The 17,646-nt window shown below is 44.3% G+C and overlaps 1 protein-coding gene across 2 annotated transcripts in view; it reads right to left on the bottom strand.

Annotated features, from left to right (window-relative positions):
* The window catches only part of susd2 (sushi domain containing 2), a 67,200-nt gene that overhangs the window by 16,519 nt on the left and 33,035 nt on the right, over window positions 1–17,646 (bottom strand). For both annotated transcript variants that reach the window (XM_079814474.1, XM_079814475.1), the window contains exons 6-13: window positions 13,667–13,868; window positions 13,362–13,447; window positions 12,098–12,366; window positions 11,136–11,279; window positions 10,895–11,053; window positions 9,082–9,330; window positions 1,594–1,872; window positions 227–403 (exon numbers count right to left, since the gene is read on the bottom strand). In XM_079814474.1, coding sequence (XP_079670600.1) covers window positions 227–403; window positions 1,594–1,872; window positions 9,082–9,330; window positions 10,895–11,053; window positions 11,136–11,279; window positions 12,098–12,366; window positions 13,362–13,447; window positions 13,667–13,868 — 1,565 coding nt within the window. The remainder of the gene's footprint in view (window positions 1–226; window positions 404–1,593; window positions 1,873–9,081; window positions 9,331–10,894; window positions 11,054–11,135; window positions 11,280–12,097; window positions 12,367–13,361; window positions 13,448–13,666; window positions 13,869–17,646) is intronic.

Below are 17,646 nucleotides of genomic sequence, written 5' to 3'. Positions count from 1 at the left end.
ACTTCTTTCAAAATTTTTGAATGGTAGTGTATCCAAAGACTGGACAGCAATTGTTTGACTGAGATGATAAGATCATCCATAATGGAATCTGCTATAACCTTCAAAGAATTCCCACGCAAGGATATGAACTTTATAAAGGGAAACACTGCCATCTAGTGGTGTAGAACTCATGTGGGTGAGTAAATGATGACAGAATTTTTATTTATCCATGTCCGCTTTTACCTACCAGCCACACATTGTGTGTTTTGTCCAGACCACATGCCGTCTTCTTGACATGTGCGTTCATGGGACCCATAGAGACGATATCCACTGTTACATGAGAACATGACCGTTGCCCCCTCCAAGTAAAAGGTTCCTTCCTTCTGACCGTGTTTAGGTGGTGAAAGCCAGCCACAGGATTGCACTGAGATCACAAAGTCACAGCCATTACAAAATCATAAAAATATATTATACAGATAATAGTCAGATTATATACAAGTCTCCAATGCTTTATAACTGAGATATGGTCAGAGGTCACATTTGTAATAGTGTGCAGCTTCATTTTAATCTGCAAATGATGCTGTTTAAAGTTCAATGAACAGCTGAATGTAACTGTGACATCACTATATAATGCTGGCATTGGTCTTTAACCTCGTAACAAAATATAAATGCATAACACATGACAAGACTTCTATGAGCATGTGTAAAAAAAAAAATTAAAATTAAAGCACTAATACAAACTTCAGGTGACAACAGTAAGCACCTTTTAGAAGATACTCAGTAATAAATAAAATAAATAACAAAAATATAAAAACAAATAAAATAAAATAAATAAAAATAAAATTCCACACATTTATAAATAAAATTTAAAAAATCAGCAAAATGCCTGTTGCAAAATTAGGCAATTGGCTACAAAAGGCTGTAGTTACAGCAATTGTACAATGGTTTTGTTAGGCTTAATGCAAATAAAATATTACATTAATATAGCATTAATCAGTATATATACTATAAGTATAAATACTAATAATACTAATTACAATACTACTACTGCTATTATTATTATTATTACTAATTAATAATATTAAAAACAATAAATCAATACAAAAGGTAAAATTTAATTAAAAGAAAGCAAAATGTAAAATGAAGCACTTTACGTTACAGTAATTTTACCATGGCTTTGTTAGGCTTAATGTAAATAAATAAAATATAATATTAATAATATTAATTAGCAATACTGTAGATAATAATTATAACCTATAGTCTATAATTAATAAAATAGCTATTATCTATGCTTGATTAGGCATTTCATTAACTATCAACTTTATGGTGCCAAGCAACATAGCAGCTTAATGCAGAATTAATTTGATGTATTATTAATTGATGCATGAATACATAATTGACGAGTGGGTTTATCGGTTATGTTAAAGCAGCTTAGAACGTGGCTCATCCATCAGATTTTAGGGCTGAAAATGCATGCTCTTTAAAGTGTAATTTTGTGAGAGTTCCTAAATCATAGAAATTGAAAGGGAAATACTGTTGGTAACATTCCTGCAAAAATCTAAATTGTTTGAATTGGAAGCTTCTTCAGAATAGGTTCCCTGTGTTCCCACTCACCAGGTTCCAGAGCTTTCTTGGTGGACGTATGGCTCCGGTAGGACAGTAGTGTGGCATTGCCTTGTTGCAGACTGCGCATGCTTAGTGCATCATATTTACAGAACGAAGCCCCCTCTCCTGCACATAAGTTCAGCGTTGGCTCCAGCAGGGGATCCTCAGGGTCTTCCGTCATGGAAAAGTTAGGGATGAATGACGGATCGTGCTTTGGGGCATAATAATATTCATTCAAGAGGTGGGTTGAGTCGTATGTAAACAATGAAGACTCATTCGTAATGGCCCCTGGTGAAGAAAAAACACATGGTATTTTGTGAGGAAAAAAGACGGCAAAAGATTTCAACTATAGCTTGAAATTTTAGACATGACTTCATGTTTCCTTATGACAGATATTGCCAAGTATATTTTTGTGAAATAAAAGCCTCTCCGAGGCCTGAAGCCACACCCACTGTGACTGTTGTTGCTCCTCCCACCACAATAGAGTACATGAAATCAGATGGCAAGTAGTATACATTTTAGTGCTGTCAACCGATTAATCACTATTAATCGCATCCAAAATAAATGTTTGTGTTTACATAAATATATGAGTGTGTACTGTGTACTAGGGCTGGCAAATAAAAATGCGCATTTCGAATATTCGTCGAATTTACCCAAAAAAATATGCACATTCGAATGCAAAAACCGTGCATTCGAATTTTTGGTAGAGACGCGCAAGACATGGCGATGACGTAACTGCCGTGGTTTGTTTATCCAGTACATCACGATGCGGCTGTGTTGTTAATTTGAAAAAAGGCTGGAAAAAAGAGGGAGGATTCGGAGTCGGAGAGAAAATGGGCAACCTGTTTCGACGGCGTATACAGTCAGACACAGAGCAGTGCAGAAGGCAATCAGGGCTTTGGAGCATGAGATGGATATAAATGAAAGATAAGATACGCTACCTGCTGTCGAAAATCCTCTCAGTTGGTGGCAAAAATCATGCGGTATATATGTATCCACATGCGCAGCTGGCATGGACATACTTGACCATACCTCAGCAAAGTTGACCGTTTGGTGTTTTTGACGATTCGAACAATATGTAGATGTTTAGTGAGTGGAAATGGATTGTTTCTGAATGTCAGTTTGCTATTTGTGTTCACATTACGTTGTCTGTTGAAGGGTGTTTTCACAGGTTACTGATGCACTTGCAGTTCCCATTCAGTCGGTCACGTTCGACGTACGTCGGACGTACCGACGAATTGGGATCACTTCTGGGAGCCCCTATCAGCTTCGAGCTATCTAGAACCGGCCAATGAACAATTGGCGTGCGAGATTTGCATCTCGCGCTCCGCCCCGCGCCGCGGGTATAAACAGGAAGCGAGAGCGAATGCACGCTGTCATTCACTTCGGAGCCACACAGGCGTATGAAGGACTCACTCTCTTCATTCAAGACGAGTATTTTTCGCTGCTATCAGCAAGACTGTCTACAGACACCGGAAAGCCAGAGGAGGACGCGTGTTGGAGAAACGGCACCTTTCAGTGGGATCGCGCTGAACTCATCGAGCTGCCTCTGAGTGCAGAAAAACTGCTGTTATCACAGCAACCTGTTGGTCTGGGTAGAGCGTTTTCCTGCTGAGTACAGGCACGGGCTGCACTAACAATCCCGTGCGCTGTCGCGTTTCCCCCTGAGTGCTTCAGCACAGAGCGTTTTCCTCACAAAAGAGCTTCACGGGTGACGTGCCGTCTTTTTCAAGATGTCTTACCACTCGTGCGTTTCTGGATGCGGTTGTTTCCTGTCCTGACGGCCACGATCCATCTCGCATAAACATGTTGAGACTGTGTCGTGGGTGATCCATGTTCTCCCAGGGGAACGGGATCACGTCGACGCGCTGGTCATCTCACCTTCCGCGTGAGGGTTTGAGTGTTCAGCGCGCCGTGTGCCGTCTGGCTGCCGGGTGACAGCGCGGGTTGCCACGGCAACTCTGCGCGCGTCACTCGGCGCCTCCGATGCGCGGTCGAGACTATGATGCCTCAAACGGGGTTGAGTCCCTTCGCTTGTACCCCGATCTAGTCTCTTTTCTGGTGCACCAGAGGGGGGACTATTTTGGCTGATAAGCCTGGGTGGCCTGAGGATTACAGTGAGGCTTCCCCGCCGCGTACATCTCTGTGGGCCCCTCACTCCTCTATCGCATCGCAAGCATGTTGAGACTGTGTTCGTGGGTGGTCTATGCTCTCTCACGAGAGCATGGCCACGTCGGCGCGCTGTTCGTCTTGCCTTTTTCATAAGGGCTTGAGTGTTCAGCGCGCCGTGTGCCGTCTCACGGCCACGCCCACTGTCTCACGTGTCTGCTGGTAGCTTACAGATGGGATTGCTGGTCCTTGAAAGGGGACCTAGCATTTCATTTGGGGCTCTAGCAGAGGACAGATGTCAATCGCTGCATCGGAGAGAGGGCTGTTATGTGTTGAAAATGAAGATGATGCTGAGATTCCCACCGTAATAGTGGGCGCTCGTGCTGAATCAGATTCATACTTGACAGCCATGCTTTCCCGGATGGCTGAGGCATAGTGCAACGCGTAAATCGCCTTGCCTGCCCCTTGCCTTTTTTCGGATGTGCATTGGAAGGCTTTGGCATTGTGGAACTATTGGTGCCAAAATATGGAACACCAATAGGGCCATAATCTGTATAAAGTTTTCCTCTCTCTCACTACCCTCATCGGTGGGGTGGCAGTGCCACTGGCAGGCCACCTCCGCCCTGCTTAGTGCACAAGGGTAGTTCTGAGCTGAGGTTGAGCTGCGCACAACGCTGGCCCTTGGCTAGACGATGTCCACCCTGGTCCAGAAGCACAATTGACCCGGATTTGGTCTGGAACTGTTCTTCCCCGGAGGAGGGCCGGGTGGAAAACCATTAGTAATTCTGTTCCGCCACTGATGTTAAAAACAGCCAGTGGTACCAAAAAAAAAAAAAAAAAAAAGAGCAGTTCCAATACCTCTGGGTCTCAGGAGTTCAGGAATGGCAGCGTGTGACGCTACAGAGCCTCGCCGCTTTCATTCCCCTCCCCACAAGAGGGCGAGAATGGCAGTGTGTGTGACGCTACAAAGCCTCCCCACTCTCATTCCCCTCTTCTCAGCGGTGCGTGGACAACAGTGCGTGACGCTATGCCTCGCCACTCTTGTTCCCCGCTGAGGAAGGAGGTGAGGCAGACCGTGTGCAACGCCACAAAGCCTTGCCACGCTCAGCCCCTCCTTCATTTGGGAGCGCGCTTGGCGGTGGTCGACGCTCCCATGCCTCGCCACCCTCAGACGCCTCTCCCTTCGCCAGCAGGGGGCGCCGGCTGTGGGAACGCACTCAAGCGGCCTCCCCACACTCGCACGCCCCCTCCGCGGACGCAGGTAAGTGTTGCACAGCACACTCAGATCCCACTTCGGGCCGCTCCATGCCGTCCGAGTCGGATCCCTGCATTCCGCGTCGCTGCCCCGCTGCGGGTACGTCTGTGGTTAATCCCCTTGCTCGGTGTCTGGAAGCCTGGCTAGAGCTTCCCAGCCCGTCTCGGGGCCGTACCATCAGACTCGGCTATGCGATTCAGTTCGCCAGGCGTCCCCCTAAGTTTGGGGGCGTTCACTTTCCAGTAGCGAAGGAGAACGCCCCCGTGCTCCGGGCGGAGATCGCAGTCCTACTGGCGAAGGACGCGATGGAGCCGGTCCCTCCAGCCGATATGAGGTCCGGGTTCTACAGCCCGTACTTCATTGTACCCAAGAAAGGCGGCGGGTTATGGCCGGTCTTGGACCTGCGGTTCTTGAACCGGTCCCTTCACAGGCTGCCGTTCAGAATGCTAACGCAGAAGCACATCTTCAGGTGCGTCCGTCCCCAAGATTGGTTTGCAGCGATCGACCTGAAGGACGCGTACTTTCATTCTCGTTCCCCTCGACCGGCCCTTTCTGCGCTTTGCGTTCGAGGGACGGGTATGTCAGTACTGCGTCTTACCCTTCGGCCTGTCCCTCTCGCCCCGCGTCTTTACGAAGGTTGCGGAGGCGGCCATTGCTCCCATGAGAGAGCATGGTGTTCGCATCCTCAACTACCTCGACGACTGGCTGATTCTTGCCCAGTCGCGAGAGCAGTTGTGCGAACACAGGGACAAGGTGCTCAGTCACCTCAGCCAGTTGGGACTTCGGGTCAACTGGGAGAAGAGCAAACTCTGCCCCACGCAGAGGATCTCTTTTCTCGGTATGGAGATAGACTCGGTCGCCATGACTGCGCGCCTCACCGAGGAGCGCGTCCAGTCGGTGTTGAACTGCCTGAATTCGTTCAAAGGCAGGACAGCGGTTCCACTGAAACATTTTCAGAGGCTCCTGGGGCATATGGCATCCGCAGCTGCAGTAACGCCGCTCGGATTGCTTCATATGAGACCGCTTCAACGCTGGCTACTCGATCGAGTCCCGAGAGGGCCTCAGCTGCAATGGCATATCAATTGCCTCGAGTTGTTAGCAGTTCGTCTTGCACTCAGCCGCTTCAAAGTGCCGCTCAGAGGCAAGCGCGTTCTGGTCCGGACGGACAACACTGCGGCCGTAGCGTACATCAACAAACAGGGTGGTCTACGCTCCCGTCGCATGTCGCAACTCGCCCGCCATCTCCTCTTATGGAGTCAGAAGCATCTGAGGTCGCTTCGTGCTATTCACATTCCGGGCCTGCTCAATCGTGCGGCCGACGAGCTGTCACGTCAGCAGGTACTTCCGCGAGAATGGCGACTCCATCCCCAGGCGGTCCAGCTAATCTGGAGTCGTTTCGGGGCCGCACAGGTAGACCTGTTTGCCTCCCCAGAGACGACCCACTGTCAGTGGTTTTATTCCTTGACCGAGGGGACCCTCTGGTCGGATGCCCTGGCCCACAGCTGGCCCCGGGAAGAACGCAAGTATGCGTTTCCCCCAGTGAGCCTTCTTGCGCAGACACTGTGCAAAGTCAGGGAGGACGAGGAGCAGGTCCTGTTGGTCGCTCCGTATTGGCCCAACCGGTCTTGGTTCCTGGAACTAGTGCTCCTTGCGACAGCACCTCCCTGGCCCATTCCTCTGAGGCAGGACCTCCTGACTCAGAGACGGGGCACCCTGGCACCCGCGTCCAGACCTCTGGAAACTCCATGTCTGGTCCCTGGACGGGACGCGGAGGTTCTAGGTGACCTACCGCAAGCGGTAGTTGACACCATCACTTCCGCTAGAGCCCGCTCTACGAGGCGCCTCTATGCGTTGAAGTGGAACCTGTTCGTCGATTGGTGCTCTTCTCGCCGAGAAGACCCCCGAAGATGTTCGATCGCATCTGTGCTTACCTTTCTACAGGATGGGTTGGAGCGAAGGCTGTCTCCCTCCACCCTCAAGGTCTATGTCGCCGCTATCGCCGCTAATCATGAGCTCGTAGATGGGAAATCTCTAGGTAAGCACGATCTGATCGTCAGGTTCCTTAGGGGAGCGAGGAGATTAAATCCGCCTCGTCCTCCCTCTATACCCTCTTGGGACTTAGCTCTGGTGCTTACTGCACTACAGAGAGAACCCTTTTGAGCCTCTGCAGTCAGCTGAGTTAAAAATCCTGTCGTTAAAGACTATACTCCTGATTGCGTTGGCCTCCATCAAGAGGGTAGGGGACCTGCAGGCATTTTCGGTCGACGAATCGTGCCTGGAATTCGGGCCCGGTAACTCTCATGTGATCATGAGACCCCGGCCTGGATACGTGCCCAAGGTTCCCGCTACTCCCTTCCGGGACCAAGTGGTGAGCCTGCAAGCGCTGCCTTCGGAGGAGGCAGACCCAGCCCTAGCTTTTCTCTGTCCCGTCCGTGCTCTCCGGACTTACGTGGACAGAACGCAAAGCTTCAGGACCTCAGAGCAGCTCTTCGTCTGTTACGGAGGACAGCAGAAGGGAAAGGCTGTCTCCAAGCAGAGGATGGCCCACTGGATAGTGGATGCCATCGTCTTGGCTTATCAGTCCCAAGACGTGCCCTGCCCGCTCGGGTTAAGAGCCCACTCCACTAGGGGTGTTGCCTCTTCCTGGGCGCTGGCTCGTGGCGCCTCGCTGACAGATATTGTAGAGCTGCGGGCTGGGCGACACCTAACACGTTCGCTAGATTCTATAGCCTCCGTGTAGAGCCGGTTTCTTCCTGTGTGCTCACTTCCCATAGTCAGTAACACCGAAGTGCCCGTTCTAGTGTCGGCTTGCTGCGCCATTCCCTCCCCTATGGTAGACGGATGCGTGCGCTTATTCTGCTCCAGTCGAGTTCCCCGGATCGGCGAACCCTGTTGAGTCCTCCGCAACCCGCGGCAGTCAGACGTGGCGGAGCGTTCGACGCCAGGTCTAACACTCGTATGCATTAGTGGAACTTGTGTTAGGCTGGGTTCCGTATGTAGTGACCCCCACGGCGGTCCCATATGTGTATTCTTCCACGGTACGGCTCCCTACGGCGAGCCCGTGTCTTTCCCTCGGCAGAGTTCCTCTGCCGTCCCAGGTACGTGTTGTTCCCCCTCCACGAATTGGCCGGGGCCACCCCTGGGACTTCCGTATGTTGTGCTGCCCACGGCCAGCCCATACGTGTATTCTCCACATGTTAACTCCCTCTGGGCATGATGTGGCTTCCGCAGCTGCCTTCACAGGCACGCTTTCCCAGCGTTATCCAATACAGTCAGCTGAGTGGGTCTTGCGGAACAGCAGCTTTGACTCTCCCTGCGTGAACCTACCCGCCCGCATCAGATCGGGGTCTGTGGGGCTCATCGCTGGGCGCTGGAAGTGGTAGTAACTATGGCGTTTTCCATAGGGGATCCCAATTCGTCGGTACGTCCGACGTACGTCGAACGTGACCGACTGAATGGGAACGTCTCGGTTACGTATGGTAACCCTCGTTCCCTGAAGGAGGGAACGGAGACGTACGTCCCGTCGCCACAGTTGCTGTACCATCACTGCAGGTCGAGCCACTACGTGTGGCTCCTCAGTGAAAAACAGCGTGCATTCGCTCTCGCTTCCTGTTTATACCCGCGGCGCGGGGCGGAGCGCGAGATGCAAATCTCGCACGCCAATTGTTCATTGGCCGGTTCTAGATAGCTCGAAGCTGATAGGGGCTCCCAGAAGTGATCCCAATTCGTCGGTACGTCCGACGTACGTCTCCGTTCCCTCCTTCAGGGAACGAGGGTTACCATACGTAACCGAGACGTTTTATACACTTTTACATGCTCATTAATGAAATTTTATTTTATTTAATAACAATTGTTTGAAAAGTTAATGCACTTTAAAAAGTGAATGTCATTTCATAAAATATGCGATGCTTGATTTGGTTTACATTTGCTGGTTGCGCTCGCTTGCGCCCTTTTGTAGGCATAGGAGACATTACAATACTTTTTCACCTTTAATATTAAGTATTGCCTTTAGAATTCGAATTTTGCTAATATTTAAGAAAGAATTTCAAATTTAGCTTTTCAGCCATTTTGACAGCCCTACTATGTACACACAAATGCAGTGGTGTTTAAAGTGAAGTGAAATGGTTACTCACAGCCAGCACAATAGGTGAATATGTCCTGTGCACTGCTATTGGAAGGGATGATCACGCCATTACTAGAGGTGAATTCATCTTCAGGGTCGTCGTTCATTGTACCGAGCAGACCCTGTGTGTGGTTGTGTAAGTCATGGGGCAGTAGAACAGTAAGGGTCATGACCCCTTCACCTACTCTGACCTCTACTCCAGTCCCCGATGGAAACATCACCGTCACATTAGTGGGTTTAGGGGAAAAAACAAAAACACCTGGAACGACAGAAAAAAAAAACAGTCAACAGAGACTGTAAAATAGACCAGGAGGAAACAGATGCATCATATATACAAACGAGTAACACAAATACTATAGATTGCTTGTCTGGCTATCACCAGACCAAGCTCAATCTTTTAAGACTGAACATTGGTCTGGGGAGTCTGCTCTGTATTTTCTACTGCACAAGAGGCGTGATCAACGGGCATAGTTCAAATGACTCTGTACGCAATTGGATAGTCCTTAACCAATCAGACCACAAGAGGCGTGATAAACGAGCATAGTTCAAATGACTCTGTACGCAATTGGATAGTCCTTCAACCAATCAGACCACAAGAGGCGTGATAAACGAGCATAGTTCAAATGACTCTGTAAGCAATTGGATAGTCCTTCAACCAATCAGACCACAAGAGGCGTGATAAACGAGCATAGTTCAAATGACTGTACGCAATTGGATAGTCCTTCAACCAATCAGACCACAAGAGGCGTGATAAACGAGCATAGTTCAAATGACTCTGTACGCAATTGGATAGTCCTTCAACCAATCAGACCACAAGAGGCGTGATAAACGAGCATAGTTCAAATGACTCTGTACTCAATTGGATAGTCCTTCAACCAATCAGACCACAAGAGGCATAGTTCAAATGACTCTGTGCGCAATCAGATGGTCCTTCAACCAATCAGACCACAAGAGGCGTGATAAACGAGCATAGTTCAAATGACTCTGCACTCAATTGGATAGTCCTTCAACCAATCAGACCACAAGAGGCATAGTTCAAATGACTCTGTAAGCAATCGGATAGTCCTTCAACCAATCAGACCAACGATCCATCGCTACTCTATCCGTCATTGTGTTAAACCCGCCAATAGCGCGCCAGGTGGATAAGCTGGTTTGAGATTGGTTCCTGCAAATTTGTAACAGAAGCAGGATAGAAATATATACGCGTTTCCAGCCTGAGCTGCAAGGCGAAATCAAATCGCCGGTAGAACGGGCTGGGTTTACCCAGTCTAATAGATGGCAGCATGTCTATATTTATTGAGAACAGACGGCCCATAAAATTAATCTGCCAAGCATAACAGACTATGATTTCTCATCTTGTACATCTGCTGTAAGGTGTTTTTTTAATCAGAATTTTAATGAACAGAAACTGTGGATGTCAATGATTACATTAAGAAACTCATTACTCATTCACTCACGCTCAAGTTCCCCAAATTATATAAATAAATTACATATTTATCAAGAATTTGAATATAGAAGCAAATTCCATTTAGAGTTGTTGAAGTCTAATTAAACATTTAAAAAATTCATTTTACAAAAATACATTATCATTACAATTTCAAATAATTGTTTTCTACTTTAATATATATAAAAACGTAATTGGCAAATTGTTATGGCAAAGCTGAATTTTCAGCAGCCATTACTCTTCAGTCTTCAGTGTCACATGATCCACATGAAATCATTATAATATGCTGATTGGGTGTTAAAGAAATATTTCTTCCATTTTGTGCTTTTAATAAACTGTGCTTAGCTAAAGCTGACTTTAAGAGAATAAATAAACTTACCCTTAAGGTCAATCCATTTTTGCTCAGAAAAGGAAAGCACCTGTTGGTTCATTAGGACCTGGAGCTCATCTACTTGGTCTCCAAGACGCACCTCGATGACATCAGAGTCTTTCTCCCTCATGGCCACTGAGCAGAGTCGTGTTGCCATAATCACAGTACCTGAAAGGACAATTTCCGTACCCGACTCAATGTAAGAGGTCTGATTCAATTCATTCTTAATACAGGAGGTTATAGAACTCACCATTCTCTAATTTCATTGGTTCAGTCCTGCCTTGCACAGACAGCTCATAGGCTGAAGAGTGAACCAGATTGTATTCTCCTTTACCATTGAAGGTGAAAGTCACGCCATCGAATGTCATGAAGTGAGGATCACCAAGGACAGCAGCTACAGGTGGAAAAGACCAACATTTGCACAAAAATCTAAAGATATAGAGCAGTGGCCTATTGGATTTGAGAAGTTTGCATTTGGTTGCATCTGGTTCTCGACATTTCTCGATCAAACACCAATCTTCTCCCTAAAATTTCCTGACATTTCTCTACTATTACTGTCAAAAAATGGCAAAAATGTAAATAATAATAATAAAATCTAAAGAAAAAACCCAGTTTACAAGGCTCAAGTCTAGTCCCAGACAAAAATTTCAATTCAATTCACATTTACTGTATTTGAATAGCGTTTTTTTTGTTGTTGTTTTTTTACAATGCATATCGTTTCAAAGCAGCTTTACAGAAAATGCATGCATCTACATTACAATTTAGAGTGATTTGTTATCAGAGGTGACTGTGTCCAAGTTATGGATTTCAGAAATGTACATATACAAATCACACAGTTAGCTAACAATGTATTAATAAACGTTGTATTCATTTAAACTCATTGAAGTAAAGAATACATGTTGTTAACAAATGATTATAGAAAAATAAATGTAGCATTGGTGCAGAAAATGCATGTTTGAGCTGTTTTACGTGAAAGCAACTTGCACTGACATATCTTAAAATATGTCAGTGCCATTGTTTTGTCTCAAGATTCAAACCAGTAATGTTTTCTTTCTAAGGCAAATTTATAAAAGCTACTTAAATGCCCTAATTGAACTAAGGCCCAATCCTGGCTTAATATAAGCCATGTCTGTGAAACCAGACCTAAATAAAACAATAAATAAAAAATAATAATAAAAAAGAAAATAAATGTATCATAGATATTTTCTTTACCTGCTCTAGGAGGACGATAAGATCTGCAGTCACTGGACGGGCGGTGGGTGAAGTAGTATTTGCAGTTGTCTGACCACAGGCAGCAGTAGTAAAAACTGATGACATCATACTTCCAGTGTGAGAATGCTGGAACTCTAGGAGGTTTCTTGTATGGAGGCTCCCCCCAGTCGTGCCCTCGATCAGGGGTGCTGCCACCAATAGAGTCCCCCGTGAGCACCTGCGCTCCAGTGCTGTCATAGCAACACTGCTGACCGGCACCATACTCAGGACTGCAAGAAAACACAACAGGCTAAATAGAAAACGGAATAAAATGTATTTTACATGAATCAAAATAGGTTATAAAATAAGTTACATTTTGGACATTGTCTACAGTCTGTTGCTGTGTAATTTCCCCACATGCAGCTTTGACATCAGTATAATATACTGATCTAATTTTAGTATTATATTATAATCCGTATAATATAATATTAAAATTATATCAATATATTGGGCAATATTGACCATAACAAAATGAGTAGATAGTGTGCATTTTCTGTTTTGAAATATTTTTAGTGTATTTTGAATAAATATTTAATACAAATTACACAAATGATGATCAAATTTGTATACCACTGTGTATGTGTGCATGTATATTTTTGTATGTGTGTGTTTACAGTAATATTTAATACAAATTACACAAATGATGATCAAATTTGTATACCAGTGTGTATGTGTGCATGTATATTTTTGTATGTGTGTGTTTACAGTAGTGGCCAAAAGTGATGTCTGTAGGGGATATTTGTTCCCTACAATGATCCTATAAGATAAATTAAACCATCAAAATATGAGGATTTTTTATAAATATGACAGAAGAACAAAACACAAATCTTTATTAAGTTACTTATCTGACAAAATTATTCAGAAAAAAAAGAAGACTACAGCTACAGGTCTTATTTTAGTATGCAAAAAGAAAAAAAAAAGGTAACAGGAAAAAGCATACATTGACTAGTACAACATAACCAGTTATTAATATTTTGTTGGTTCACTCTTGTTTTTGCATGCGTTCATAATTTCTTTGTATGACAACCTGGCCAAAAATTATGTCTGTACAATTTGTCATGTTTCAATGCATTATCACAAATAAAACAATTGACTCCAAGCACAACTAAGCAATATGCTAACTAAATCATGAATAATATTTGAATAAAGGGTGAAGATGCGCACACACACACACACCTTATCTTTCTTTAATCAACTAATTGAAATTTGATGAGTGGCATATTACCTGCCCTGTATGGCTCTGACGCAGTGAACTGCACCTGGATGGTAAACGCAGAAACTACCTGCGTCGATATCACAGCCATAATCAGTCTGAAAAATAAACACACACAACTCATCAAAAGGAGCTCTAGTACAGACACTTTAATAAATATAGATTTGGCAGATTTCATTAAAGCTACTTTACCCCATGTATCTATGATTTCAAAGGCCTGGATTTGTGATTGGTGGAGTATTCAAAATTCTCAAATAATTATGATGTTGCTTGTGTTGCAACCTTAATATCAGATTAAGTTATTGCTCTGCACCCACATGAAATCTCCCGGTGTCAGCACGAGCCTGGGCCAGCGTGCAGGGGCAATCAGTGATTTCCGCAAGGAAGTTGGGCATTGCTTTCTCTTCTTTATCCCAATTGATACACTTTTCCAGGGCCCAGCCTGCAGAGTCCTTCCTGAACGCCTCCTCTAGATGCCAGGCGATCGCATGCGCCTCACTCCACAGGGCATTAACATCTCTGCCAAAAACAAGTATGTTTTTACTCAAACAGCCTGATACTGGGATCATTACATTTTCTGTATGTACACATCCCAAATAAGTTATGATATTATTTTCCCCATTGTTAATCAAATAAGGAAATCAACTGGTTTTAACCACAGTGCTTTATTAAAATGCTATGAACTAAGAAAACTACACACTTTTACAATTGCTAGGACACATTTCTCATTACTTTGGTCATTTTTATTAAAAATCTTCGTACAGTTCTACTAATCTTGGCAGAGCAGTTTATTTTACATTAAAAATGCAATAAAACTACCAAAACACTTACACATACAAATCAAGCCATTCTTCTAAAAAACTAGCAAAGGGTGTGACCCATCAAACACTTTTTCACTCATAAAACAATGACGTAAAATACTAACAATATGTAGCATTACACAATGTTTTCTATTGTAAAATTTCTTTAGAAAACAAGAGCAACAGCTCTTCACTGTTCAGAATTCACTGCAGTATGTTACATGGTTTATGTTTACATTACAGTACAAAACTTATACATTTTTGTATAGTTGGTAATGAAATTAGTACAAAAATTTGGAAACATTACAATTATTTAATGTTTTTGAAATAAGTCTCTAATATGCTAATTTGCTGCTCAGGAAACCTCTCTTATTACAAGTATCAATGTTGAATGTTTAAATAGTATCATTGTAATGTTTCCAAACTTTTGACAATTACTGTATATAGGGTTTTGGTGGTTTAATTCGGTTTTTCATGTCATTTGAAAGATGTCCTCATTGAATGCATTTTGAGCCAAAGCAATGGTAAATGATCTACAATTCAGCACACGTGGACTGCTGTTTTGCTCACAGTTTTGAAAAAGTGACCCACACATTAAAAAACGGGTCATCTGTAAAAAATCTGTAATACTAACAATAATATTAAAGCTGCGAGCAGCGATGACGGGCCCAAGCCGGTGGCACCGCCACGCCGGTGGCATCAGCTTAACTGTGCACGGCAGGCAATATGCATTTAAACAGGAGAATATTTTAGAATCGCTCGAATATGCCACATTTACCGCAGCAACTGGTGCCACTATCACCACAAGCCACACCCATGATGTAATTTAAATCTAGATTCATTTTAATGTCATAGGATAAAATAAATAAAAGTTATATTTTCCTGCTCAAAATTTTGTAAGTCCAGAAGGCCAGTATTTAATTCAAGGTGTTTGTAGTTCTTTTTTACTTATTCACACTAAAGTGATAGTTTTTTGTAATAGTCTATGATACGAAAGGGGTAAATTATCATTCCGAGAGAGAAAGGCACACACACAAACTCACAGGGTGAGAGAGACACACCCCCCCCACACACACACACACACACACACACACCACACGTGCGCGCACACACTCAAACACACACACACACACACACACCCAGGGTGAGCCTGAGAGTGAGGGGGGAGGGGAAGGACTGAGAGAGAGGCACTCTGCACATTGAACAAGGTTCACAAGATTTTAACAACAAAAATAAATAAAATCTAAATGGTGGGAGAAAGTTTTTTTTATTTCACTCTCTGAAAAAAATATGTTGAATATATTTGAAATCAATATGTGTGGTCCAATATAAAAAATAAATAGAAAGTCACACACACACACACACACACACACACACACACACACACACACACACACACACACACACACACACACACACACACACACACGTTTGTTTTTGTGAAATGTGAGGACATTCCATAGGCGTAATGGTTTTTATACCGTACAAACCGTATTTTCTATCCCCTTACACTGCCCCTGCCCCTAAACCTACCCATCACACACACACACACACACACACACACACACACACACACACACACACACACACACACACACACACACACACACACACACACACACACACACACACACACACACACACACACTGCCCCTGCCCCTAAACCTAGCCCTCACAGGAGACTGTGCAGTTCACTTTCAGTGAAAAAAAACCTTGTTCTGTGTGATTTATAAGCATTTTGAAAAGTGAGGACATGGGGAACGTCCTCATATTTCACCCTCTTTTTGTAATACCTATGTCATACCCATGTCATTATACACATTTGTGTCCTGATATTTAACAAAAACATGCCCACACACACACACACACACACACACACACACACACACACACACACACACACACACACACACACACACACACACACACACACACACACACACACACGGAGAGAGAGAGTTTCAAAAATAACAACACTGCTACCTTTTAGTGAGGGGAGGGCAGACAGAGAATAAATATTCAGAAGAAATATATTAAATAAAATAAATATATTGATCTGAAAAATAGTATGATTATTTTAAAGCTATTTGATTACATTTGAATAAAACATTGTTTTAGTATGTTTTTAAACACACACACATACACGTTGTAATACCAGTTTAATACCCATGTCATTATACAAATTTGTGTCCTCATAAATCACAAACAAGAGAGAGAGAGGGAGAGAGAGAGAAACAAGTTTTTTTTTATCCTGCTTCAAAACTAATACAATGCTGCCATCTTGTGTTCATTGAGGGGAGAGCAGCAGACACAGAGAATTTCTGTTCCCCTTTTTTGTCCTTATTAGGGCCCAAGCCCAAAGGGCGCAGAGCCCTATTGTTCTTCCTCAGATTATTCTTTGTTTTTAGGGCCCAAGCCCTGAAAGGGCGCAGAGCCCTATTGTTCTTCCTCTGTTTCTTATTAGGGCCCAAGCCCTGAAAGGGCGCAGAGCCCTATTGTTCTTCCTCAGATTATTCTTTGTTTTTTTTTTTTTTTTTTTTTTTATTTTTTTTTTCGACTTCTCGGGTACTTTTGGGGCACTTAACATGCTCGAAAACTCTTGAAACTTCGCACAGGCGTCGGAATGCGCGGCCATCAGAGCCGGGCTGAAGCTGGTACCCGGGCGTGGCAGGGGGGCTCGACAGCGCCCCCTTAAGTGGGGTCTGAAAACTTGGTCCATATATCAAACACACTTGCACGTACATGTATGAAACTCGGTACACATATAGACCTCATCGGGCCAAACAACTTTCGTGCTCATAGTTATGCGTCAGCCCAACAGGAAGTGAGCTATAATCGGTTGTTCGGAAAACCCATGCTCTGGAATTTAATATACTCCTCCGAGGCCATTGTTTCGATCATCGCCAAACTCGGTCAGCATTAAGTGAACATATCCAGGATGCTAAATTGCGAGCGGATTTTTGATATCTCAAATGGTGTGGCCGTGGCGAAGCAACGAATTTATGGCGAGAAAAGGGAAACAGGAAGTGTGTTATAACTTGTGCAAACATTGACTGATTTGGATGAAACTTCAGCTGTGTGTTTGTTGTAAGAGGCCGATCACATGGATATGACTTTTGTGAGTCAAAGTTATAGCGCCACCAACTGGCAGCAGGAAGTGTGTCACTTTCAAAAATGCTTTGAATCACCATCTTATTTTCACCCCATTTACTTCAAACTTCATCAGTATAATGTGAAAACATGAGAGATAGAGACGTATGAAATGGATTCCTGAAATTTCAAATACTGTTGCCATGGCAACGTGTCAAAGTTTAATAATCTTTTGGCTGTTCTGAGGCTCTTAGCATGCTTGAAATTGCTTGAAACTGCTTGAAACTCAACACACACATCAGAGATGTCAGTCAGTACACATGGACAAAGCCTCAGAAACGGGCGGGGATGAGGGGCTCTCTAGCGCCACCTTTTGACAAAAGTGAAGGGCTTCGTTTCATCTACAA

This window comes from Gobio gobio (genome assembly GCF_949357685.1).
Source record: "Gobio gobio genome assembly, chromosome: 4".
Taxonomy (NCBI): domain Eukaryota; kingdom Metazoa; phylum Chordata; class Actinopteri; order Cypriniformes; family Gobionidae; genus Gobio; species Gobio gobio.
This window is presented reverse-complemented; position numbering and strand designations above follow the sequence as displayed.